Raw genomic sequence first — 26111 nt, forward strand, 5'->3', positions numbered from 1 at the left:
TGCGCTCGGCTTTCCCGGCCTGCCTCTGCCCGCGCGAGAGCGGCGAAGGAGGCGGCGGCGGCGGCCCGCCATGGCCGAGTCCCCGGAGGAGGTGGCGGTGCTGGTGCAGCGCGTGCTGAAAGATCTGCGCAACGCCTTCAAGCGCAACCCGCACATGTGAGTCAAGCCCCGCCGCCGCCTCCCTTCCCTCCTCCCCGCCAGGGCGGCAGGATCCGACCCTCTCCCCGCAGCACCGCGAAGCGGACTCCTTCCCCTTCCCTTCCCTTCCCTCCGCAGGAGAGTAGCTTGTGGGGAGGAGGGAGGGATCCACCCCCGGGAATGGCATTTGCCAAGTGGAAGCAAAGGCACAGAGTCCCATAAAACACAGTAGGAGAATATAGATAGAACATCCTCTGGATGGGGGGGGGGCGAAGAAGCCAAGATACCTTAGGGGGCGCAACTTTCAAAGTCTATGTATGGGAGGTGTCGTATTCAATTCTATACGCACCTGGTTTAAAAGCGTGTGGTAAGCTTTCCTTTCCAAGCCTCAGTTGCCTTTTGTTAGAAACAGCCTGGGTGTGCTTCGATGAGAGAACAAGGCACTTATGCCCGAAGAAGAAGAAGAAGAATATTGCAGTTGGTCGCTAAAACACATTTCCATTTTTAATGGTTCAGTGTTAATGTACTTTTGCAGTATCCCTCTCTTCATGGGATTTCAGATGGCCATCTGTCATGCGTGATCTAGTTGAGATTTCTGCATTGGAGAGGGTTGGGCTAGAATCCTCAGGGTCCCTTCCAACTCCACAGTTCTATGAATTATTAGCCAAAATGGGCAAACTGGGGGAGAAGAAAGGTGGGGGGACCCTCTGGATCATTAAGCATGGATGTATTTCACCAGTTAGAATAACTTGTGTATGATCCCATTGCAGATCTGTGATAGATGGGTGTTAAGCTCCTAACTTTTAAATTTACTCTGGAATTTGATTAATGTATAAGAAAATGTATTTATATCCTCAGTTTCAAAGATATTGAGGTCAACATGCTGAACAAATTCAGAATGATGTTAAAAATAATGAAAGCATGCAACACTTTCTCCACTTTTTAAATTATTTGATAATTACTATAGGGCCTACCACATATTAAAGGAAATGTGTCCCCTTTCTCCATTTGTGTCTCTATAGGGACCACCATGACATATGGAGGGGAGTCGTATGTCGGGAAGCAGGCAGTAAAAATGCACAATTGGGAGCTTTGATTGGCACATTTTTAGATAAATGTCTTCTGTGTGTTACAATGATAGCTTCATGGGCAGATGTAGACAATCAGAAATGCATTCTTAGTAATGTGTGGAGCAGCACCGAGAATTTGATGGCGGCATTATGCAGCTCTTAGATATGTGCAGGTTGATTCAGTGGTGGAGTAAGCCGATTGGGCGCCTGGGGCAGCGTGCGTACCCTGCGCCTAGGGGTGGGGCCAGCCAGGGCAGGACGCTCCAAGGAGTCTCCCTACAGCTGAGGGGGAGGCAGCAGGCGGACCGTTTGGGGCACCGCGGAGTCTGCGGGCACCCAAACCACTGCATGGCTCGGGCACGCTGCAGGCCCCGCAGTGAGTGCCGCCTGGTATTTTGTCACCCCCCCCAGTGGTGGTACCTGGGGCGGACCGCCCCCACTGCACCCCCTTTCTCTGCCCCTGGGTCTATTCTTTTGAAGAGCTGGCTACTTTTTACAGTGTCATCCTTACAGGCTTTATAATACAGGTTGCTATAAAGTGAAAATTTAGAATAAGAACCCATTATGAGATTCTTAAATCCTCTTGTAGAACTTATTGGAAAGGAGAACACCCTCTTGCGCATCCTGTATCAGCAGGTAACTGGGGTGGAGGGTGGGGGTGGTCTTTGTAACTGGGCCAGACTCTAGAACAGGCTTCCTCAACCTTGGCCCTCCAGATGTTTTGAGACTACAATTCCCAGTATCCCTGACCACTGGTCCTGCTAGCTAGGGATCATGGGAGTTGTAGGCCAAGGGCCAAGGTGGAAGCTGCCTTATACCAAGACCATTATTTGTCTTGCTCTGGATTGTCAACACTGTTTGGTGGAGGTTCTCTAAGCTTCCAGGTGGCAAATCTTTCTACTGGAGATGCCAGGGTTGGATCTGGCACTGTCTGCATGCAAAGCAGCTGCTAAGGCTCCATCCTGAGAACAGAAAGCTTACTAATGAGTCACTTAACAATATCCTAAAGTAGCCCCAAAATAGGCAGCTAGTAGAGTTCATTTTTGTGCCATGTTGTACCTGGCATTGAGGAACTTCCATGGTCCAGATTGCTGATGGGATCTGGAAGATTGGGACAGATAACTTTGATAGCGTATCCTTCAGTGGTTTTAATCTTTGTAAATGGCCAGGGACCTATATAAGTAACCCTAGATAAGGCAGCCCTTATCCACCACTGAATCAACCTACATATTTTATCTAGGGTTGCCATTTTTTTTTTAGTTTTGCAAGATCTTAAAAATGAAGAAGTTTTGAGCTATTTTTAAGGTGGGCTTAAGGGGGAAGGGCTTGCTGATCAGAAGGTTGGTGGTTTGAATCCCCGCGACGGGGTGAGCTCCCATTGTTCGGTCCCTGCTCCTGCCAACCTAGCAGTTCAAAAGCACGTCAAGTGCAAGTAGATAAATAGGTACCGCTCTGGCAGGAAGGTAAATGGTGTTTCTGTTCGCTGCTCTGGTTCGCCAAAAGCAGTTTTGTCATGCTGGCCACATGACCCGGAAGCTGTACGCTGGCTCCCTCGGCCTATAGAGCGAGATGAGCGCCGCAACCCCAGACTGGACCGAACAGTCAGGGGTCCCTTTACCTTTAAGGGGGAAGGCTTTTTTCCTGGGATGGTACCAACCCCTGTCAGAAGTTTGGCTTTTGGAGCAGATGGTGATTCTTTTAAAATCCTGAATCTGATCTTTAATTCCTGCTGCCTTTCATACTCATTCTAATCTTTTAATTGTTTTAGTATATTCTTTCCTTTTGGCAATGATTTTAATGGTTTTAAATTTTGTACTTATCTTTTGCCTGCTTATCTCTTTTCTAAAAAGTTGGAATAGACATTGGGGGTAGAAATGTTGACTAAAAGTAGAGCTGGAGACTTGGGCAGCTGCAGATTTTTAAAATTACAACACCTGTGCCCTGGGGTTTGTGGGAACAACACCCTCCGCAAAATTCCCCAGCAGAGTCTTCAAGTGGTTCTTTAAAGAGGACAGAAGTGATCATGAGATTCTTGCTTTCTCTTTTACTTGGAGGCCAAAACTTCAATACCTACCAGCCCTTTGTTGGTGATGGAAAAGACATTTGTTCTTTGAGTGTAGAAGTAGGAAGGAGTTTTATAACAAAATGTTTTGTTTCCACATCAAGGAGAGACACCGAGGAGAGCTGGGAAACTTCTGCACTTCAGGGGATGAAAAGTGTCTTCATATATCGAATGGTTGCAAATACAAGTTTATTACTCCATGTGAACCATGGCAAAAATTTGCAGCCAATCTGTGTTTCCTGGATCGTTTCTGTCTGTTATAAACCAAGACAGTGGCCTTAAGAAAGCAGTTGTTTTTCCCGGGTTGTGTGGTGTTATCTTTCATACTGAATTTTTGCTTGCTTTCAAGTAGATTGCTTTAATCTCTTTAAAAGAAGAGAACTTTCTATATAGAGTCATTTTTTTGACATGTTTTGCTCATTTGTGTTTTTCTGACTAAAGTAGGACAAGCCACTTTGACTGACATCATGTTCTATTTTTAAATATTCACTAAATTTGCCAAATTCAATGTGCAGTGTTCTTGGATCCTACACTGCCACAGAAATTTGAACCCTATTCATTAAGTAAGCTGTACAATGACAATGGGACTACTCTTGTGCTTTTTATTTTGATGTAAGGAGATGCTCACACTAGCAGTAGCAGTTACTAATTTGGATGAGAAAATAATGCTTACAATGTGCTTGAAGCATTAGAAAATGGTCAAATAAATAAATAATAATTTTATTATTTATACCCCGTCCATGTGGCCCAGTTGCCCTACCACCTTCCCTTCGCTCAATATATGTCCTGTCTAGGTTGCTCAGAGATACCTCAAATCCTTTGCAGTGCAACATCCATTCATTGCATTAACAGATACAGTACTGTACAAGTAAACGCCATTGGGAATGGAACTTCTTCTTGCCTTCAAATATTAAGCCAGCACAGAAAAAATATACCGTAATTGCCATTTCAATTCTGATTTGATGCTCACAGAGTCTCAGGTGGGGCAAATCAGGCGGGGTGGAAAATATTCCTAGTGCTTTATGGGAAAAATCCATTTCATTTTAAACATTTTTAAAGCTTTTTTTTTGTTAGCTTTGTTTAAAGGTAAAGGGGCCCCTGACCATCAGGTCCAGTCGTGTCCGACTCTGGGGTTGCGGCGCTCATCTCGCTCTATAGGCCGAGGGAGCCGGCGTTTGTCCACAGACAGCTTCCGGGTCATGTGGCCAGCATGACAAAGCTGCTTCTGGCGAACCAGAGCAGCACACGGAAACGCCGTTTACCTTCCCGCCGGAGCGGTCCCTATTTATCTACTTGCACTTTGATGTGCTTTCGAACTGCTAGGTGGGCAGGAGCTGGGACCGAGCAACGGGAGCTCACCCCGTTGCAGGGATTCGAACCGCCGACCTTCTGATCAGCAAGCCCTAGACTCTGTGATTTAACCCACAGCGCCACCTGGGTCCCTGTAGCTTTGTTTATTAAATGCAAATAAAATAAACATGCTAAATTAGATCCCTCTCTAGGGCAGGGCACAAGTGGGCCGCAAGAGTACTTCAACCAACTCCACAGGCCATGCATTGCCTTGTCACAATTAGGGGAGGGGGAAGCGAGGCTGAAATTTACACACACACACACACACACACACACACACACACACAGCCCTTGTGCTGCCTTCCCCAAGCCGCCTAAGCAAGGTGCCTGGCTTTTGGGAAGGAGGAAGGAGGTCTCTAGGACTCTGCCAATGCCTCATGCCTCCTTCTCAAAGCCCACCACACACCTGGTTTTCCAGTGCGAGGGCTTGGGGGGGAGGTGTCAAATGCTTCTGAGGGCCACCGGAAAAGGCCTTGGGGGCCACATGTTGGACCACCCTGCTCTAGGGCATATGAAATATATATATATATATATATATATATATATATATATATATATATATATATTATTTATACCCCACCCACTCCAGTGTAAGCCAAAAATAAATAAATCCTGATGCAAATCATCCAAGTTTGCATTGGAAATATTTCAAGAAATACTAATACTAATACTACTACTAATAATAATAATAATAAGCCTCCCTCACTGGTTGGGGCCATAGAACGCTAGCCAGTATTTTCACTCTGAACAGGAAGATATTCTGTTCATGTAATGGGAGTTGCCCCGCAGCCCCTTGTTTCATCCGTCAGTGGAGCTTGCAGGTCTAGGGTGTCACATTCCCCTGAAGACAAAAGCAGCTTGCCTCCAGTTGGCCATACCTGTTTGCTTTGTACTGGGACTGCCTGGCTGCAGGGGCAGAGCAAGTGGGGGACTTGCCCTGGAGGGGGCGTCACTCAGGGCCGCGGCCCTGCCCCTTGCCTCTGCAATTTGCCGCCCCGGGTGTCGTGGTGCCTCGCTACGCCCCTGCCTGGATGCCCAGCTCACATGAAACAAGGCACTATCTTCAGTTTTAACTTGCAATCTGCTATTTGAAGAGACTGGTTTCTGACCATGACAAGCCTCTATTCCCTGCTTCTTAAAGTGGGTAACAGTTTACTTTGTGTCTTGTACTCTGGCTCAGTGACAATAAGTATTATCATTTCAGTTTCTATTTCTATGAGAAGTGAATTTTGGAAAGAAAAAAGAGGCCCCAAATTGTTCAGTTCAGCTTTCTTTTCCCCCTCCTGAAGCCTGTTTCAGGTTACCAGTGCAAAAGGAGCTACAGTACATTCCTTTGTGCAAATTAATTTTTGCACCTCTGCATGGTGGTACAAATGAGCTGAGCTACTCAAATGGCTCCTTGAAGTTGCCTGCAAAGCTTCCTCTGTGACCTTGATCAAGCGCTAAGTGCCTTAGGCCCCAAATATATGAGAGGTTGCCTTCTGCCCTGCAGACCCTCTCCTGTGTTCATTTCAGCAGAGGGGGCTCTCTTGGTAGTTCCAGCAGCCTCAGAGATTCAGTGGGTGGCGACTTGGGAGAGAGCATGATCTGGGACAGCCCCTGGGTTCGTACAGTTTCTGTCATTTGCTGAAGATTGGCATCTTTACACCTGAGAGATAGATATTTTCAGAACCCGCCATATTATTGTGGATGTAATTTGTTTTAAATTGTTGTTGTAAGCCACCCAGGAACCTTATGGTAAAGGGTGGATAATAAATAAAGTAATAATATAATAGGAAGAAGGCGGCGCTGTCTCAGCATAACCCCTTAGCATAGGGATTTTATCAGGATAAAGTGGGTCAGAAACTCTGTATATCGGCTTGTCCTTGGAGGAAGCATGGGATAAAAATAAATACAGTATAATTAATAATAATTATAATGTTCTGTAGCTGATAATTTTTAATCAGCAGCTCAAAATTGTGTGCTCAACTCTTGGCATGCTGAAATTTGCTTTGTCTTTATTCTTTTTAAACAAATGAACTAAATGGCCTGTTTCCACACTCCCTGCAGTGAAACAAAATAATGCACACAAGAATTTATTTGCATATAAACTAGTAAATTTGTATGACAAACAAATGAAACAAATTGCAAGCAATACTGTGTATATGCCTATAACACTGAATGAAAAAGGATCCTTTGGGTAACAACATTAAGCATACAGTATTTGCCATTTAAGTCAGTGAGACTTAAATGGCATATCAGAATTAAGTCATATCAGAATTATGGCTGCCTCTCTGATTTCAGTGGTAACAGTCTTGCAAAGGACTGACACTTCTGCACTTAAAGACTTACTTTGCATAGAAACTTAAATGAATATGATATACAGGTACTTGAATGACAGAAGGGCATCTCCAGATGATCAGAGTGACCAGGCTGGTGTATGTGGGACAAGTCATGGGCCCATTAGGGGTTTATATACTCCAGCAGTCATACCTTGCACAGAGGCTGGTAGTCAGCGCAGGGTTTTCTGCACTGGTGAAAGAGGCTGCTCTGCAGTGGCTGCAGTCAAAAGCCGGGCTGCTGCATTCTGCACTAGCTGCGGTTTTGGAACCAACCTCCAGGGTAGCCCTGCAGAGAGTTCATCACAACAGTCCAGTCTGGAGCCACTGTGGCGATGCTACCCCTGTCCAGGGATGGCCAAAGCTGGAAGAAGGCATTCTTGGCCAGGGAGGCCTCCAGTGACCAGGATCAAGGAGGAGCCCAAGTTACGTAGCTGCTCCTTCCAGGAGAGGGCAACTCTATCAAGAGCAGGCAACCTGCCAACCTCCTGAATTTGGGGACACATCATCAAAAAGTTAGCATTGACTTGAAGATCAATGCTTTATTTATTCATCTAATTTACATCCAGTTATATCCATTCTTGCTTGTTAGCAGGTCCCACTGAATCCAGAGGGGGCTATGCCTCAACATACTTTCCCATTGAATTCTGTGGGATGTTCTTCTGAGTCAGCATATGAAGGAATGAGATACTAATTGCATAGCAGGAGTTTTTCAAGGCTAAGTCTTTCAGTTTTGGGAATCTAAGAACTAGATAGGCAGGAAGAAAAGAAGAGCCTAGCAAATCAGCAAGTGTAGGATGAACAATGGGCATACTTTAACAAGCATTGAAAGAAAATAGTTATCTAGCTATCTTTTTACTTGTCTCTTTTTTGTTTCCAAGAGATGAAATTGGATTAATTCCCTGTCCTGAAGCCAGGTATAACCGGAGCCCTATAGTTCTGGTGGAAAACAAACTTGGGGTGGAAAGCTGGTGTGTCAAGTTTCTTTTGCCCCACGTCCATAACAAGCTCCTTCACTACAGACAAAGGAAGCAATGGCTCAACAAAGAAGGTGAGTAATTCCATAACATGTGTATTATATGGTGAGTCCATCATTATTAACTTTCTATACAATTGTAAAGGGAGCCAGAACAAGTAGAGGAACTATTGAAGTTGCATCTTGAATGTTGATTCTGTGCAAGCATTTTAAATAAGGTGGGACTCCTAGAGTGATGTTCCCCAGGAATTCCTCCCCAGGAATTCATGCTATCCTTGTAAGCCATTGCTCGACTTACTGTGATTGTGGATCATTCTTCACCATGTACAGTAGAAAGGGAGCCTATTGTCTGCTATATGCAAAGCAAAGAAACTTACCAGTGCAATGCAATGAAATCCTAACTGTGCCTACTCAGCTGTAAGTCCTGTTGAATTTAGTGGGACTTACTTCCAGGTAAGTGGACTTAGGACAGAAGCTTTAATAACAAAGTTTTAAAAATGTGTATGGACTTTCTGGAACAGAAATACTTAGAGGGCTTGGCACCTAAGAACTGGAAATATTTTTTTATTTCCATGAATTGCTGGCTATCATAAAGGTCAACACGTCAATTGAGTTTCATTAAAATGTGAACAGCTGCCATTACAGTAGTGACAGATTGAGCAAAATCAATCTCAGTAGCCTGAAGACAGATACAGACTTGAATCCCAACTAGTCCTCTGCAACAGCTCCTACTGGTCATGGTGGGAACTGGAATTCAGGCATGTGGCAGCATTTTGTGCCGACTTTACCTTTTTGCTGTTGCATCCTGTTCTGCCTCATGCCACTCTGGAGTCTGGAAGTCGCCCAATCCTCAAGACTCAAGAGCAAAGGGGAGATCTAAGTCATAGAATCATAGAATCATAGAGTTGGAAGAGACCACAAGGGCCATCCAGTCCAACCCCCTGCCAAGCAGGAACCACCATCAAAACATTCTTGACATATGCCTGTCAAGCCCCTGCTTAAAGACCTCCAAAGAAGGAGACTCCACCACACTCCTTGGCAGCAAATTCCACTGCCGAACTGCTCTTACTGTCAGGAAGTTCTTCCTAATGTTTAGGTGGAATCTTCTTTCTTGTAGTTTGAATCCATTGCTCCATGTCCGCTTCCCTGGAGCAGCAGAAAACAACCTTTCTCCCTCCTCTATATGACATCCTTTTATATATTTGAACATGGCTATCATATCACCCCTTAACCTTCTCTTCTCCAGGCTAAACATACCCAGCTCCCTAAGCCGTTCCTCATAAGGCATCGTTTCCAGGCCTTTGACCATTTTGGTTGCCCTCTTCTGGACACGTTCCAGCTTGTCTGTATCCTTCTTGAACTGTGGTGCCCAGAATTGGACACAGTACTCCAGTTCTTTGGTCCTTATCGCTACTGTGTCTATCAACTGACTAAACAGATGCTTCTGTAAACTGCTTTGAGGTTGGAGCAGTATATAACTTGAATGAAATAATAAAGACACATTTGCAGAGGAAATCTGCATTCTCTGTTAGTACCATACTGTCAACCAATTAGTGTCAGAGAAAGCAGGAATTATGTAGTGCAGACCACAATCAACCTGTTCAACTTCCACATCGTGCTGACTCCCCCCCCCCCACCAGTGAGGCAAAAGGGGAGTATGTCTGCTGCTGTTGGAAGGAGGAAAAATGCCGAATTTTAAATACAAACATTTTCCTGTCCTTTCTAGAGCAGCAGCTGTGGCAGCAGAATTGGGAGAATGGACAAGATGAGACTTTGTCCCCTTTCTTCCCCTTCCCCCCCTCTGCCCCCCCCCTGCATCAAACGTTTAATGTGGCGTGGGCTTTTCTTGGCTGGTCTTCTGTGGGTCACTAGCTGTGCCTGTACTGCTCACTTGCTCTGCTGGGCTTTTATCCATTTCCCCAGTCACTCAATCAATCAGTAGCTGAACTACACAGTCACAAAAACAAATGAACCTAAAAAATCCCTCAATAATTAGGAGACAGCCAACCCATAGGTACAAAAATGAATGGGAAATTTATAAAGAATATTTAATTAAACATTGTGAAAACCTGGACATGTTTTGACTAAACTCCGCAAACTGCAAGTTAGATTAAGAATAATGAGACAAAATAGAAGAAAGAACTCGAGATAAGGAATACTGAAGCAGTGATAATAAAAAGGGGGGAAAGAATGAACCCTCACCTCAGTGAGGAGGTTGGAATTCATATGGAGGAATTAAGAATTTGTGAATTAAGAAAAAGGCTTAAACAACATTTCTCTTTTAGGAATTTAAGGATTTGTATATATTGGTTTATTTGGAAATTTGTTATTTCTTTTGTGTTTTATTTGGAATATAATTTTTGTCGTATTGGAAATATAAAAAAGGATTAAAAAAACAAAAGGTGAAAAAACAAAAATGCGAAATAGCAAAAACAAAAGCGCCAAACTTAATCCGTTCCAGAAGTCTGTTTGACTTCTGAAATGTTCAAAAACTAAGGCGCAGCTTCTGATTGGTGCAGGCACCCTGGAAGCAATAGCCGACAGCCGCATCAGACATTCGGCTTCCGAAAAACGTTTGAAAAAAGGAACACTTCCGGGTTTTCAGCATTTGGGAACCAAAGCATTTGAGTACCAAGGCGCTTGAGAACCAAGGTACATACTACCTTTTGTTTTGATTGCAGTAGAATCATTCTTCATGCTTTTCCAATGCCTGTGGATTTATATAACTGAAACAACATTTCATAGAAATTGGTCCCATTGATTCACCAAACTAAGATTTACAAGGAGATGGATTACCAGAACAGGCATTTCTAAATGTGCACCTTCCCAATCATTTTACAGCTCTAACAATGCTAGGAAAATGGGAAATGTCACTTCGGATCAGACATTTGTTATTGGAGAAACAGCATGTTGAAGCTGTGGGATATCTTTGGGGAAAGAGGAAGGATGCATTTTAGTGGTCTTTAAAAATTTGACATTATTTCCTGATTTTTTTTAAACATCCTGCTGTGTATTTGTTAAACTACCTAGTCAGATTAATCTCTCATAGGGCTTCATTTTTGCTTTTTAAGTTACAGTCGTACCTTGGATCAGGGGCGTCGCTAGTCTTCGGGCTGCCCGGGGCGGCAAACCCGAAGGCACCCCACCGGGCGCATGCATCACGCATCATGACGCATTATGAAGTGGGTTGCCGCTGCCGCTGCTCCATTGCCCGGATCCCGATCCTAGAGCGAAGCAAAGGAGGAAGCAAAAGCGCTATTGAGCGGTTTGCCGCCGCTCTAGCATCGGGATCATCCGGGTGATGGAGTGGCAGCGGCAGCTCAGGCAGAGTGGTGAGGAACAAAAGTGCGACGGAGTGGTTTGCCGCCGCCGCTGCTGCTGCTCCATCACCTGGATCCCAATCCTAGAGTGGCGGCGCTGCGGCGGCAAACCACTCCATAGCGCTTTTGCTCCTCGCCGCTCTGCCTGAGCAGGAGGAAGCAAAAGCGCTACGGAGTGGTTGCAGTGGCAAACAGCTCCATAGCGCTTTTGTTTCTTCCTGCTCAGGCGGAGCGGAGCAGAAAGAACCAAAGGGCGCCGGCTGACACAGCCACTCTGTTGAGTGGCATGTGAATCAGCCAACGGAGCCTCGCCCCTGGGAGGGGCAGGGGCACGGCCCAGAGCGACACCCCTTCCAGGGCGGTGCCCAGGGCGGACCGCCCCCGCTTCCTCCGCCCCTGCCTTGGATCTCAAACGCCTTGGCCTCCAAACAAATCGGCTCCTGAACGATCAAAACCTGGAAGTAAGTGTTCTGGTTTTCGAACGATTTCCAGAAGCTGAACGTCAGGCACAGCTTCCGATTGGCTCCAGGAGTGCCCTGCAACCAATCGGAAGCTGCGCCTTGGTGTTTGAACAGTTCCAGGAGTCGAATGGACTCCCAGAACGCATTCTGTTCGAGAACCAAGGTACGACTGTATTTATATTCTGCTTTTAGTAGACTCCTATCCAAAGGACTGGTCAATCCACAGCTGGTTAGCTTAAGCGATGTCATAGCATCAGATGTGCCTAAACCACCATAGGGTTTCATTTTTTAAAAGGCCCATTACTGAATAACCTAAAATTTTACATTATTGTGTATATCTGCTAGCAGAAATTATGCTGCAAATATGGATAAAATATGCATATTTTGTTCTGATTTCCACCCACCCTATCCTGGAGTCTAAAACTGGGTTACAACATTCTAAACCCAAGTACATTAAAATCTCTTGAAAAATAAGATTGCAGAATACATTTCCTTAAAAAAACCCAAAAACTTTTGATTCCTGAATATGCTAAAACTCAGCAAATATCAGCTCAGCAAAATTAAAATATTGTTTCTTGCCATCTATTACACTACTGTCTAGATTTAAACCTATGTGCTATAACCAGTTTGTTAAAGGGTTTAACATGACAAAAATATGTTAGCACACTATACAAAGTTATAGCCTTATTTACACCAAGGTTCATAATTCTCTTAGATCTAGGCCACATTTCATACACTCTAACTCAGGGGTCCCCATACTTACCTCGCTTTGGGCTGGTACCCGAAGCGCCAATCGCGCAGCGGGCCGGAGAGTGGGGGAGCCCGCGGGAGCCCGTGCCCATACACGTGCACACACACTATTTCTGGCACACTATTTCTGGCGCACTTCCGGGTCAAAGGAGGACCGGAAATAGCTTGTGCGCATGTGCATGGGCCTCCTCCGATCCAGAAGTGTGTCGGAAATGACGCTTGCGCATGCGCGCAAACTATTTCCAGTCCTCCTTCGACCTGGAAGTGGGCAGCCAAGCCAGACCGTGCCGTTAAGAGCGGGCAGCGGCAGCGGTCGGTCGGTGGGGCCGGATAAATGAGGCCTTCGGGCCATATCTGGCCCCCAGGCCGTAGTCTGGGGACCCCTGCTCTAACTGGATTATTCCTGTTGCTTTTCTACATTCTGGCTTTTTATTATTAAAAGTATTAACTGCAGTAACATCCCTTGGAGACCTCTCTCTAATTTGTTGCTGTACTGTGGTCTCATTGATTGACCTGGTTTTGAGTTAAATAAACGAACTGCTATATAGGAGAAGTAATAGATAGTTCTGGCACAGTCATCTGCTTGGTATCTGGTAATTAATTATACTTCTGGCAGGATCCCACAACAAGCGAGAACATTCTAATCCACAACAGATAATAGATAGGTGCTGAATTTCTTCCCACCTAGGAGAGTGAGACTCACTGAGAGGGTCAGAAAAATATGTTTGGGATTAATCCTCTCATTAATCTTTCTTAGTACAATAGTTGCTCGTAGTTCAACATTTGAATGGAAAACAAGTTTGAGGCGATCTAAATGTACAGTTTTTGATTCATCCTTTGTATTCCCAATTTTATATCTCCAGTCAGTAATGACTTAGGTTTGTGTAACACCAAACTTGGATATTGTACAGTACGGGAGTTCCCCTCTCCCTTCTGGTAGCTTACCGATAAGAATTAATGAATTTATTACAGCATCATGTTGCGAACACAGATTGGCATCTCTCTGCAAGGATAAACATTGCTCACTCTGACGCACAGCAGTAATTATTTATGCAGAATTCTTCATTTAAATAAAAGCTTTATTAAGTTTAAAATAAAGTTCTTCATAAAATAGTAAACAGTTACAGAACATGGACTCAGCTCTGGCACACACTCTGAGACAAAGATAACCATGATTTTCTTAGTTGGTCTTTAAGGTGCTACTGAAGGAATTTTTTTATTTTGCATAATCATGACTGTTCAGTTAAGTCACACAGCCTGGAACTTATTTCAATTTTTTAAAAATCTAAATATATAAAAATGTTCATGGTGCGTACGCAGGGGCCAATGTATGGAGATACAGGGGGGAGGGGACAACACTCCCTGGGGACAACAGATGGCTCAGACAAAAGTAAATACTGGGAAATAGAACCCAGAAGCTGACAGTTCCTTCTCCAAGGGTGGGGGCCAAGGTATGGAGAAACGGGGGGAGGGGCCAACACTCCCTGGAGACAACAGAGGGCTCAGACAGGGGGGTGGGGGAGGAGGGGGCTCGAGAGCTCATGAGTCAGGACGGGGTGGGGCCAGTCACAGGGATGTTCCGGAGGGGTGGGGGGAGAAGGGGACTCGATAGCTCATGGATCACGACAGATTGGGGCCAGTCACATGGATGTGCCGCGGGGGTGGGGGGGAAGGGGGCTCGATAGCTCATGGGTCAGGACAGGATGGGGGCAGTCACAGGGATGAACCGGGGGTGGGGGGAGGAGGGGACAGGATAAGTCATGTGTCCGGACAGAGTGGGGGGAATCACAGGAAAGAACCACAGCAACGCGTGACCGGGCCAGCTAGTAAATAAATAAATGTCCCATGAGGACCTGAAGTGGGCATGAAGACATAATTAATACTAACTTCTGCAGGTTTTGATGGGTTTCTTCTTTCCTTTTTAGAGCTGATAGATATCACCTGTACGTTGCTGCTATTGAACCCAGATTTCACTACTGCATGGAATGTCAGGTAGGTTAATCGGCTGAGGATGGAAATACCTCTGGTAGCTGCCTTAATTCTGTGAGAGGCATACGCATGGTTTTAAGCATACCAGCTCACTTTTCAGCTCATGTGCTTCAAGAAAGCTTTTAATTCTGCTTCTCCTTTTTCTTCCCCTCCCCCCCCTGTCACCCAAGGAAGAGCTTGTATTTTGAACAGCACAAAGAGCTATGGCTGTTGGTTGCATTCATTTCTTGGTTTCTGACTCATTTTGGAAATGTTGGGGATTTTTAAGCAATTCCCAGCTACACGGCAAATGAATGCGAAAAGCACAGGGCTAGTTGTTTGATCCGATTTAGTCTACACTGCTAGCTTCGTTTTAATGTATCATTAGTTGCACTTGCTTTTTGATAATGAAGTGCAGCTTCAGACAATCACATTGTGGCTTATTCAGTTGAGAAGTGCACAACTCATTGGAAGGGGGAGGACCATGTATGCCACCGTGAGTTGCCTGGAGGATATTATTATCTACCGGTATATATATAAAAATGTAAAAAATCGTGAAATCCGGGGTTCCACTTTTCTCCGTAACCGCTTGACCGATCGTCCTGAAATTTGGACACAACGATCCAAGCCACTCCTAGAGCGTTGTTGGGGGCAAAAATCCCTCAAATCACACACCTGCTCAGGTACAGAAATGCTTTTCCACCAACTCAAACAGCGCCCTCAAGTGGCGTAGTACCCTCCCTCCACCCCCACCCTTCCTGAGAAATCTAAGCCACACCCACAAACCGAATGACATCATCATCAACCAAGCAACTGAAACACACCAAGCCAGCTATTTTATCTAGGACTTTGTTTTAGGCCCCTGACAGGCTGCCAGGCCTCCACTAGGCCCGGGGAGGGGGATAACCCACAGCAACGCACTTGGGAACATGGCAAGGGGTTTTACTTTACCATTTAGCACCACTACACCCCCCCCAAAAAAACCCCACCAAAGAACCAACATTGCCAAGTGGAGGTTGGGGCCTGCCTGGGGGGGGGGGGGTTGCCACAGACCGCAGCACGGCCTTCGATTTATGTAGGCCCCTGCACGGCAAGGGGTTTTACTTTACCATTTAGCAACACTACCCCCCAAAAATCCACAAGACAAAAATAAATATGACTTATTTTATGGGTATGTCTTATTTTAGGAGAAACAACTGATTGTAAGCCTCTGTGTCTTTTTTTTTAAAAAACCCAACAACAACCATTCACTTTCTCTCCCCAGTTTAAGTCCTCAGATATTTGCAGTGCACACCCCCCACCCCATTTACAATTCCCTAACTTCCCCTTGCCACTTCCTGGGTTTTTTTATGGAACTGAACAACTCGTTTACTTCTGAACGCACCTTCTGTTGCCAGGCCCTTGCAGGGCCAGACAGAGGCCCGGCCCAGGTAGATAAGATAATGTGTCCCTGTTTTTAACCCCTTAGTTACTTTTTTTCATTTTACTGATTGTGAATATGCTGACCGAGGCCCCCTTTAGATTCGGAGGCCCGTGCCAAGTGCCCCATATGACCCTCTTCCTTCTGTCTGGGCCTGTCTGTTGCTACGGGGCTATGCAGCTTCGCTATTTGACCCCCCCCTCCCCGGGTTGGGATTCTTTAAGTAGTTCTCTGGGTCCCAGGGCACAGCATCACCCCCGCTCCTTAATCTAAACATATAGAAATGTTCACGATGTGTGCGCAGGGGCCAATGTATGAAGATACAGGGGGGAGGGGACAACAGAGGGCTCAGACAAAAGTAAATACTGGGAAATGGAACCCAGAAACTGACTGCTCCTTCTCCAAGGATGGGGGCCAATGTAGGAAGATACCAGGGGTAGGGGCCAACACTCCCCAGGAACAACAGAGGGTTCAGACAAAAGTGCATGCTGGGAAATAGAACCCAGAACCTAACAGTTCCTTTTCAAGGGTGGGGGCCAAGGTATGGAGATACAGGGGGGAGGGGCCAACACTCCCCAGGGACAACAGAGGGAAGGGTATCCTACCGAAACACAGGGATGAGCCGGGGTGGAGGGAGGAGGGGCAGGATACGTCATGGATCGTGACAGGGTGGGTGGGGGGTCACAGGAAAGAACCACAGCAACGCGTGGCCGGGTCAGCTAGTTATTAATATTTTTTTAAAACCAAAAGCTGAAGAATCTGGAGATCCTGACGGCAACCCCTCTACTAGTGTACAGTAATATGTTTGTAACACCCAGTCCTGGTTAGCAGCCTTGCAGCCATATTCTGTATCAGATCATTTCAAAGGCAGCTCAATGTACGGTGCATTACAGTAATTCAAATGGGAGCTTGCCAGGGCATGGGACAAGGCTATTCCTGTCCAGGTAGTATTTTAGTTGGTGCTCCAGCCCCAGCTTCGAAAAGGTACTCCCATCCTCAGCAGCTATTTGTGACCCGGGAGCATCTCAAACTGCAACTTCAGAGGCAGCATGGCCACTTCTATACCAGGTTGAACTTCATTTACCTAGACTATAAATTTAAAGCAGTAGTATTATAAATACTCCCAAATGAGAATCATGGAATCGTAGAATTGTAGAGTTGGAAGGGGCCACGAGGGTGCAACCTCCTGCAATGCAGGGATCTTTTGCCCAATGTGGGGCTCAAACCCTGAGATTGTCTCATTCTCGACTGACTGAACTATCCTAGGTTTTCCCTCAGGATGATATCGTTTCTGTAGCACTTTTCTGAATGCAGCATTATTATTATTGAACAGCATTTTGAGGTTGTTTAAAACCAAGAGAGAGCACCTTGAGCAAGACTTCCAGTGAGCACTGTTGGTTGGTAAATTTGTACCTTACTTTTTGGTGAGCAGTGGAACCATATATGGTCCCAAAACACTAAACACACAGGTGATTTGTTTTATTCAACCCAGTTTAATTCATCAAGAGATGAACACACACACAAAGTCAAGTATGAATATTTGCATTCCTTACCAAAATTATTTGTCCTGGCTCTGACCAATCCCTGGAGAGTGCAGAACTTACCTTGCCTTCCAACTTGAAATCATGTGCAGAGATGTGAGTAGGGTTTTGTATAGATCAATTCCAATATTATTTTCCTTCACTCAATGAAGGTCACTCACTTGTTCTTCCTTAATCAGATTTGCCTAATTTACATCAGCCTCAGCTCATCCTCTGCCAGCCAAGCCCTTGACTTCTAACACAATGAAGCAAATAATAGTTTTCAAGTTCAACCAAGATGAAGGCTAGGTAGTTCCTAGAGGCAGCCACTACAGGGGTGTATAAGAGAGGGAGAGAGTTGGGTGCACAGGAACTCTCATTCAACTCCGTTGAAAGACCAGCAATTTGGGGGGCAGGGAGTCATCACTCTTTGGAATTTATTAGACCCTTAATCCAAAGCTCTCAAGCAGGCAAGCAGGTAACAGCAAAATTTCAGTAAAATATAATATCCAAACCATAAAATCCTAAGAACACAGTAAAAACATTTTGCTGAACATCACTGATAGTTCCCATAAATCGGGGGGGGGGGGGACGGGACTTTTGTGCAGGCATCTAATAACCTCAGAGTAGGTGCCAGCCAGTTTTAAGTGGCAGGAAGTCCCCAAACTGGGGTGCCATTAAAGGCTTGCATGCACATCACTTCCTGATGTACAGCTTCGTATGGTGGAATGCTGCAAAGGACCTTTATGCTGACCTTAACTGATACTGGGAAAGGGCTTTTTCAAGAATTCTTTAACTAAGAGACAGTGCCCAAGTTTGCTTTTTTCCTCTGCTCTCACAATCCTTTTTCGTTTTGTGTTGCATATTTTAGATCTTATCTTATCATTGACATAAGCTACTTTCTTAGCTGAAAAATTGAATAGAAATGTTATTCACACACAGACAGACACCCACCCACACCCACACACCCATAAAGGCAATGAAAACTGAATAAAAAGATATTAATAAGATGAGCCAACACAAAGGCTATATTAATACATATAGTGCATGAGCTTCTGTATTGCCCCTTATTTAAGAGCATTTAGTTGATGTAAGAAAAGGTGGTGGCTACCTCAGTGAAGGTAAATGGCGTTTCTGTGCGCTGCTCTGGTTCACCAGAAGTGGCTTTGTAATGCGGGCCACATGACCTGGAAGCTGTATGTCGGCTCCCTCGGCCAATAACGTGAGATGAGCGCTGCAATCCCAGAGTCGTTCGTGACTGGACCATACGGTCCAGGGTCCCTTTACCTTTAACTCAGCAAAAAGAGTAAGGCTTTCACAAAGGGGTTAACTTGAATTCTAAGCTGGAAGGAAATAGAAAGCAAAAATGGCTGCCTAGAGTGGCTGGGGAAACTCAGCCAGATGGGCGGGGTATAAATAATAATGAATTATTATTATTATTAGTAGTAGTAGTAGTATTTATTAAACAGATATGTTGGTAATTACATTCTTTATTTCAGCCGCAAAACCCACAAAAACATTTTCTAAAGCAAAATAAAACAGAAATACAGGGGAAAGATTCCAAGGCGGTCGCCATGTTTTATCCATGTTTTATCCAGGCCATGTTTTATCCAGAGCATGTAGGTTTCTGTTTCTTAAAAAGATTTGTAGTTCCTAGAGACAAAGCTAGGAAGACAAATCATAACATCTCTGTGGAAGCAAGGAGGGGGGGAACCCCAGAAGAGCTTCTTAGTCCAATGTACTTTCCCCTTAGCTGTGAAGCATTGTGAAAAATCCTAAGCCTTTACTGTCTTTCTAAAATATCACAAACAGCAAAATGTAGTGTAACTAATTGCTGTTTTAGTTCCTCACCTTATATTTTTAATGCCATTTTTGTCTAGCACCAGCTCCTATTGCACAGCCATTTTTGCAGGTAAAGCTGTGCAAGGAGAAAGAGTTATCACCTTTCTCCTTGTGGGGCCACTGGAGTGGTGGAGAAGCGAATGAGCTGTGATTGATTCAATTCAAATATCATCTCAATCACAAATCTTGCTAAATGTCCTTGGACAAAGGCATGACCAAGTACTCGAAGGCCCCCAGTGGGGTGTACATGGTGGTCTTCCATTTGTCGCCTTCCCGAATCCTGACGAGGTTGTACGCCCCCCTCAGGTCCAGTTTGGTGAACACTTTGCTGCGTCGCACCGTGGTCAGCAGGTCATCCACCCTCGGCATAGGGAAGGCGCCGGGTTCCGTGAGGGAATTCAGGAGGCGGTAGTCCATGACCAGCTTCTGTTGGGGCGTGTCCCTCTTAGGCACAAAAAAGACAGGAGAGCCTCCCGCCGCCTTGCTTTCACGTATGAAGCCATGTTGTAGGTTCTTGTCAATGAACTCTCGCAACTCTGCCATCTCCTGGTTGGACATGGAATATAACTTCCCTGGTGGGAGCTTGGAACCCAGTATCAGGTTTATCTGGCAGTCATAGGGCCTGGGGGGGGGGAGGCAGGTGGCCAGCCTCCTTTTCACTGAACACTTCCTGCAAGTCCCAGTAGTCCTTAGGAATCTTGGCCCCCCCCTTCCACCGCCATGGTGACCACTGTCACTATCAGCTCCTCCATGCTTTGAAGCTCCATGCAATGCTGCAGGCAGTAATCCGAGCCGAAGGTGAGCGACCGCTGGTGCCACCCTATCATTGGGTCATGAAGAGCTAGCCAACTCATGCCCAGAACAATGGGGGGGGGTCTGAAAGCGTGGTGACGTGAAAAGACAGCGTTTCGGAGTGCCTGCCAATCGTCATCCTCATGGGGGGGGGGTCTGGTGAATGATCTCCTCCCCCCCCCCAGCAATTCTCTGCCATCAATGGTGGACACGCGGAGGGGAAAGTCTATGGGCAACAGGTGGAGCTGATGCTTCTTTGCAAAGTCCTTAGAGAAGTTGGCATTAGCGCCACTGTTGAGCAATGCGAGTACCTGCAGGGGGCACCCATTGGGCAGCATCCACGTCACCTCTGCGACGATGCCTGCCTTGGGGGGGGTTGGGGGGGACGTGGTGCGTAGCCTCAGGGAGGGTGGGCGGGGGTGCTATTCCTGCTTGCTCGCCTGGATGCTGCAACAGGAGTACTGAACTGAGTTTCCTCTGAAATAACATTTGCATGAAAGGCAGTCTGTGAAAGGATTCTTCAGTGGAGACTGGTCCTGGGAAGGATTTATACAAACAGCAATGCAAGCCATGAATAGGTTGAATTCGAGTCTTGAAAATCTTGCTGGGTTTTGCTAAGAGGCGGGCAATCAAGTGTTCTTCATTAATAAGCATGAAGATAAGTGCTTGCACGTAGAGTTTGGCATTTCACATTCTCCACCGCAGCTGCTACCGTATGTCTTTCTTTCATCTTCCCAAAGGTAACTTCCAGCTGTTAGATGCATCAGCTTCCCAGCGGATGATCTGACTTGGTCCTGGCTAGCAGGAAGCCAAATTGTATACAAATATATGAAACCAAGGAACAAATGCCCCTAATAATCCTAATTGGTTTTCCATCTTTGAAGTTTAAGGTCAGGATAGATTTGGTTGCCTTGCTAGACTTCATTCTTCACATAAAAATTAAAGCTGAACAATATAATCTGAGCAAAATAATCCGCAGCTTGTTGGGTAGGATAAGTGCATTAACAGCCTGCAGTAGAAAACCAAAACTACTTTTATCATTTCCCCTCATTGTTGTTATAAATTTATATGTTGCCCTTCACCCAAAGATCACAGAGCATAAACATTTTTACAGCATAAAAATACAAAATGAAAACACAAAATACATAACATAATAACAAAAAACCCCACTAATAACTCCTCTCCCACAAATGCATTTAAAAGGCCACAGATTCCAATTTAGCACAGGTTGGTAAAAGCCTTTTTTCTTTTTATTGAATCTCATTTCTGAGTGGCATAGGCAGAAATCACATCACTGAGCTATTGAATATGGTAAAAGAAATGAATGTTCCATTATTATTTAGCTGCTTAATTTTAACTCTGTGTTTTAAAATCTGCCCCTATTTTAAAATATTTTGTAAACAGATGTGTATTAAGAACAAAATATGTCAGAAGCAGACTTGAGGTGGTAGGAGATGTTTGTAAAGAGACATGTCATTCATTACAATTCTCTCACCCAAAATCTGTGGAGCACCCAGAGCTCCACCCAGAGCTCTCACCCAGAGCTCTCACCCAGAGCTCTGTGGAGCTCTGACAGTGGGGCATGCAAGTTGATGCTCCATTTAGATACATGCACGTAGAATGTGCAAATGGAGTGGCTGCAGATTAGTATGTTTATTTATATGCGCACACACTTCACAAAGGGCATTTGTGACATTGGTACACATATCTGCATACTTCTTTCACTCCTTTTTCTAATTGGAAAGTTGTACCTTCTGAAGCAGCTCTAAATAGGATGGAGAGAAGGGTGACTCTAGGATTGGTCTGTTGGGAATTTAATGAAAAAATATTAGCTTTCAAATATCTTGCATGCATTGACTTGCACCATCACTTTGTGCTTTGTGTTTTTCTTCGTACTGAATAGATTTGCATTAGTTATAACCAAAAAGAGTTTATTTTTCTGTTTGTTTGTTTTTGATAAAGTGAAAACTTCCAATTCCCAACGGAAGTACATAAGACTACTGGCATATACAAGGGAGATGCCCAATGTTAAAACAAATCAAATTATTATTTCTTTTTGTTGAACTAAAATAAATTTGGTTAGCTGCTCCCTATTTGGCCTAAGCAGAATCAGCATATTATTTTGTACAATGGTAGACCCGTATAAAACTCATTTTATTTCTTGATATTGCTGAACCCCCCCCCCCCAGCACCATCTGGAAGAACCCATTTTACATCTATGCAACTTTTGTTTGGAATCTGCCAGGGTTCTATGTATGTGTGGTATGCATGAGACTGGAATTTGATCCAGAATATTTATTTGAATGTAGAAAGCATTTTACCAGATGGATGAAGTGATGGTCTGGTTGTGTGGGGAGAGAGGCTAAAGTGGGATGAAGAAGGAATTGACTTGCTAGTTACTACTGTCCTGTGTCTCCACTATCATGATCAGTTTTAATGCTTAATTATATATATGTTTGTTTATTTATAAATTTAATAAGTTTTAATGCTTTTATCAGTTCTTATTGATGGGTTGGATCCAGAGTTGGCATCCTGCAAATGCAAGGGCTCCCTTTGTACATATTCAGTTACTGATCCTGTGCAGGGAGCCTGTTAGCAGAACTGGAGAAGAAGTTGTTTTTGTCCATTTCCCGCCTCGCTCCCGGTGATCCCACCCCCTGCCCCTGAAAATCTGCTCTGGAGGTTGATGGACAATTTGGTCCAGAACTGGGGGGGGGGGGGAGAGAGATGTTTCTGAGGTTCTGGGAGGAGGAGGAAATGGTGACCTGGCCTTCCCAACCTCGCTTCCATAGTAGTGGCATCCAGAAGGAAGGCTGTTCAAGGGACGCTACTGTTGGCAACAACAGCAAACTCTGGATCCAGCCTTATGTGCAATTTATTACTGGCTACTTTTAATAAATGTGTCTGTACTAATTAATTCATTTTTTGGAAAAAAAATTGCAGGAAAGAATTAATAGTATCTGGCACTTTAAATCCAGTTAAAGATTTACATCTTGGGAAACTGGCACTAACAAAGTTTCCAAAGAGTCCAGAAACGTGGATTCACAGGTTTGTCTTTTTCTGTGGTTATTTCTCTTTCCCTACCCCTACCCGAAAAGAATATGGAAACGTATAGCAGTGGCTCCTCCGTGGTGTTTCAGTGACAGAGGAAATTACTAGTCATTCTATTTTAAAGTTCCTATGTTTGATGTAGAAAATACTGTCCATTTTTATATAAGGTTTTTTTCTGTTGGAAATGTGTGCTGCCTGTTTCTCTAAAGTGGCCACAACTACCCAGAAACGAAATCTTGAGGCCATAATGGAGATCTCACTGAAAACAGAAGCTGTGGGTGCTGAAGAAACGAAAAGGGCAAATGAGTTATTTACAGTTATTAGAAAAGTAGTTGGAACCAGGACAGAAAGCTTTGGAATGCTATTTTATGAATCTGTCATGTTGCCATACTTAGATTACTCTGGTCACTTCCCCATCTCAAAACAGAAACTCCTAGAAATTGAAAAGGTACAGAAAAGGAAGTAATAGATCAAATGACATTTTTAAAGGATTTACTGACCTGGTTTGCAGGTGATGGTAAACCAAAGTTAATGGTTTATCATGAGACAAACCATGATTCCTGGCATAGCAGTTGGTGTGTTTTGCTCCCAACAAACCATAATCGGTAAGCTAAGGACAAACCTTGGCTGTACATTGTGGTTTGTTGGGAGCAATCCCTGATTTGTGCTTTCTCCCAACACAAGAAGGAATGAGCAAAGAGGTGAACTATTAACTGTGGCTTACAAAGGTGGAGAATGTTTCTCAGGCCAAGGGCCACATCCCAATGACACAGCTGTATGTGGGCAGAGCTGTAGGCTTGCACACCAAAGTCTGAGGTTTTTAGACTTGCATCCACAACTCCCCATCCTCCATCCATGCAAACGGACGATGTCATCCCAGCTCAGCAACACATTCCACCCCAGCAAAACCACCCAGAAGAAACAGGCTGTGGCCTAGAGGAGGCGAGGGCTTGAGGAGAGCCCCGAGGACCAGATATATTGGCTTGGAGGGCTGCATTTGGCTCCCAGGCCACTCCTGGTTTACCATGCCAAATGTCAAACAGCAGGAACTACAGGCTGAAGTAGCTGATAAAAGCATTTCAGGATCAGAATGACTTGATTATTAGTGCAGAGGTTGATGTATTTCTTTTCTCCACTCCAACTTCCATTTTTTCCTGCCTTAAGACCTAGTATGATGAAGTAACAAACAGAACAAAATAAAATGTTTTCACTCACTTAAATTGGCTTTTGCCCTCTTAACTCTCTATGCCGCTTGACCAGACGCTGGGTGCTGCAACAACTAATTCAGGAAAACTCCTTGCCCACTCTCGTGAATAAAGGGAATCTGGAAACAGCTCCCACGGAAAGGATTCAGCGGCTAGTGAAAGAAGAAATGGATGTTTGCTGTGAAGCTGCTGGGAGATATCCAAGTAATTACAACGCCTGGTCCCATCGCGCCTGGGTCTTGCAGCACTTGGCCAAGCTCAGTGGAAAGGTATGTCACAGCAGGGAGAAGAACCTTGTAAGAGCTATTGGTAAGAATTGGAACAACTTTCTTATAAATACATTGAAATATTTGGAATGACATTTCATCGTGTATGCCTATGAAATTTTGGGGAAGAGAAGAAGGGATAAAAACTGCATGAAGCCGATTCAGACCTTACGGTATTGGTGCCTGTCCCTCGGAAACGTGAGACAGGAGAGTGTGGATGATGCAGGAGGGAGACGGAGCTCATGATGAAGTTATGACAAACTGTAAAGGCTCCTGTCAGAATAAAAGAAGAAATATTGTAGAACAATCTTTGAATACTATGATTTTTCTTTTCTTTTTGATGCCTATATTCTCTAAAGACAGTATGCATTGTTAGAATGCAGATTGGGTATTGGCATAGGTTCAAAGAGCTCAAACAATTTAGAAGCCCCATAGTGGTATTTATAAGTGCCTTTCACATATCTAAGGATATCCTTCAGCTCAGATTATGCTGGTTTAATGAATTAGCACAACATCAAACAAATGGAACGTTACTAACTGGCTTTAAAAATGCCTTATCAACTGGAACAGAAATGCCTGTTTGAAAAGCAGCTGTTTCCACGCCTTCAGGGAGGTTCTTGGAGGTGGGGGGGGTCTCTAAAATGGGCTGCACCAGCGGGTTGGAAGCAGTTGATATCTGCCCCTTTTAAAATGTAAAGTGCAATATTCTTATGACTTTCACGTTGCAATTTCTCATTTGCAAAGCAGGCTTGGTGCCTTTTCATTATGCAGGCCCATCGACCTTCCACAAAGCTAAGCTGGACTCTGCATTCTTTTCATCTCCAACATCATCTGCTTCTCTGCCTGAGCATTTTCAAGGGAAGAGTGCTGAGTGTGCAAAATCTATAAGCTGTGCTCAGCTCCTTGCAAGAAAATCATTTTGCAGCACCCCATCCCCCAATCTCTGCCTTGTTACCTGGGAACCTTCCAAAAATGATAAGGGCATTTAATAATAACCTGGAAACTATGCCACAGGCCCCAAGAGAAAGTCTGGTAGCCTCTACTACTTAATTTCCAAATGAGAAAGAATTTAGGGCAGCAAGAGTTTAAAGAAGTTAGATGGGGAAAGAAGCAAATAATTTTTCTTCCATCATTTAGCAAAGGCTGCTTCAGTCTGCTTCTAAGGAGAAAAATTAAGGCAGCCATTCTGTGACATCATTCCAGGGCATCAATGAATACAGCAGTTTAAAAATCTGTTCCCTTTGCTGTGCGTAAAGAGGTGCATATGCAGGGTTCTGACTTCAGGAGGCTTACACTGTGCACAGCTATAAAAATCCAGATTATAAAAATAGTCAGAGTGTTTGGCAGCTGCTGTATCCAACTTCACATGAGCTGAAAATGACTGCTGGCTCTTCTGCGTAGTTGTACCAGGTGTGCATAAGCCCTTGTGTCCTACAAGAAAGAAGAAACCCTTTCCCAGGTATCCACAAGGGCCGATTTTACCTTGCTACCCTCCCCAATGACTGATGGAGCTATTATCCCTTCCTGACCTAACTAGTAATGTGGGGAGGAAACATTTACAGTGCTTAATTTTTCTGCAGAAAATATTTTGTTTCAAAAGTT

At 44.6% G+C, this 26111-nt stretch overlaps 1 protein-coding gene across 3 annotated transcripts in view; it reads left to right on the top strand.

Moving 5' to 3' along the window:
- Positions 1-11: 11 nt before the first annotated feature.
- Positions 12-26111, top strand: part of PTAR1 (protein prenyltransferase alpha subunit repeat containing 1) — a 43198-nt gene continuing 17098 nt past the window's right edge. For 2 of the 3 annotated variants that reach the window (XM_035099967.2, XM_035099968.2), the window contains exons 1-5: positions 12-156; positions 7820-7989; positions 14371-14437; positions 22931-23035; positions 24299-24512. In XM_035099967.2, coding sequence (XP_034955858.1) covers positions 71-156; positions 7820-7989; positions 14371-14437; positions 22931-23035; positions 24299-24512 — 642 coding nt within the window. In that variant the 5' untranslated portion in view covers positions 12-70. Of the gene's footprint in view, positions 157-7819; positions 7990-14370; positions 14438-22930; positions 23036-24298; positions 24553-26111 lie in introns of all 3 variants that reach the window. The other variant, XM_060280042.1, reaches the window with a different exon arrangement.

This window comes from Zootoca vivipara, chromosome 11, assembly GCF_963506605.1.
Source record: "Zootoca vivipara chromosome 11, rZooViv1.1, whole genome shotgun sequence".
Classification (NCBI taxonomy): domain Eukaryota; kingdom Metazoa; phylum Chordata; class Lepidosauria; order Squamata; family Lacertidae; genus Zootoca; species Zootoca vivipara.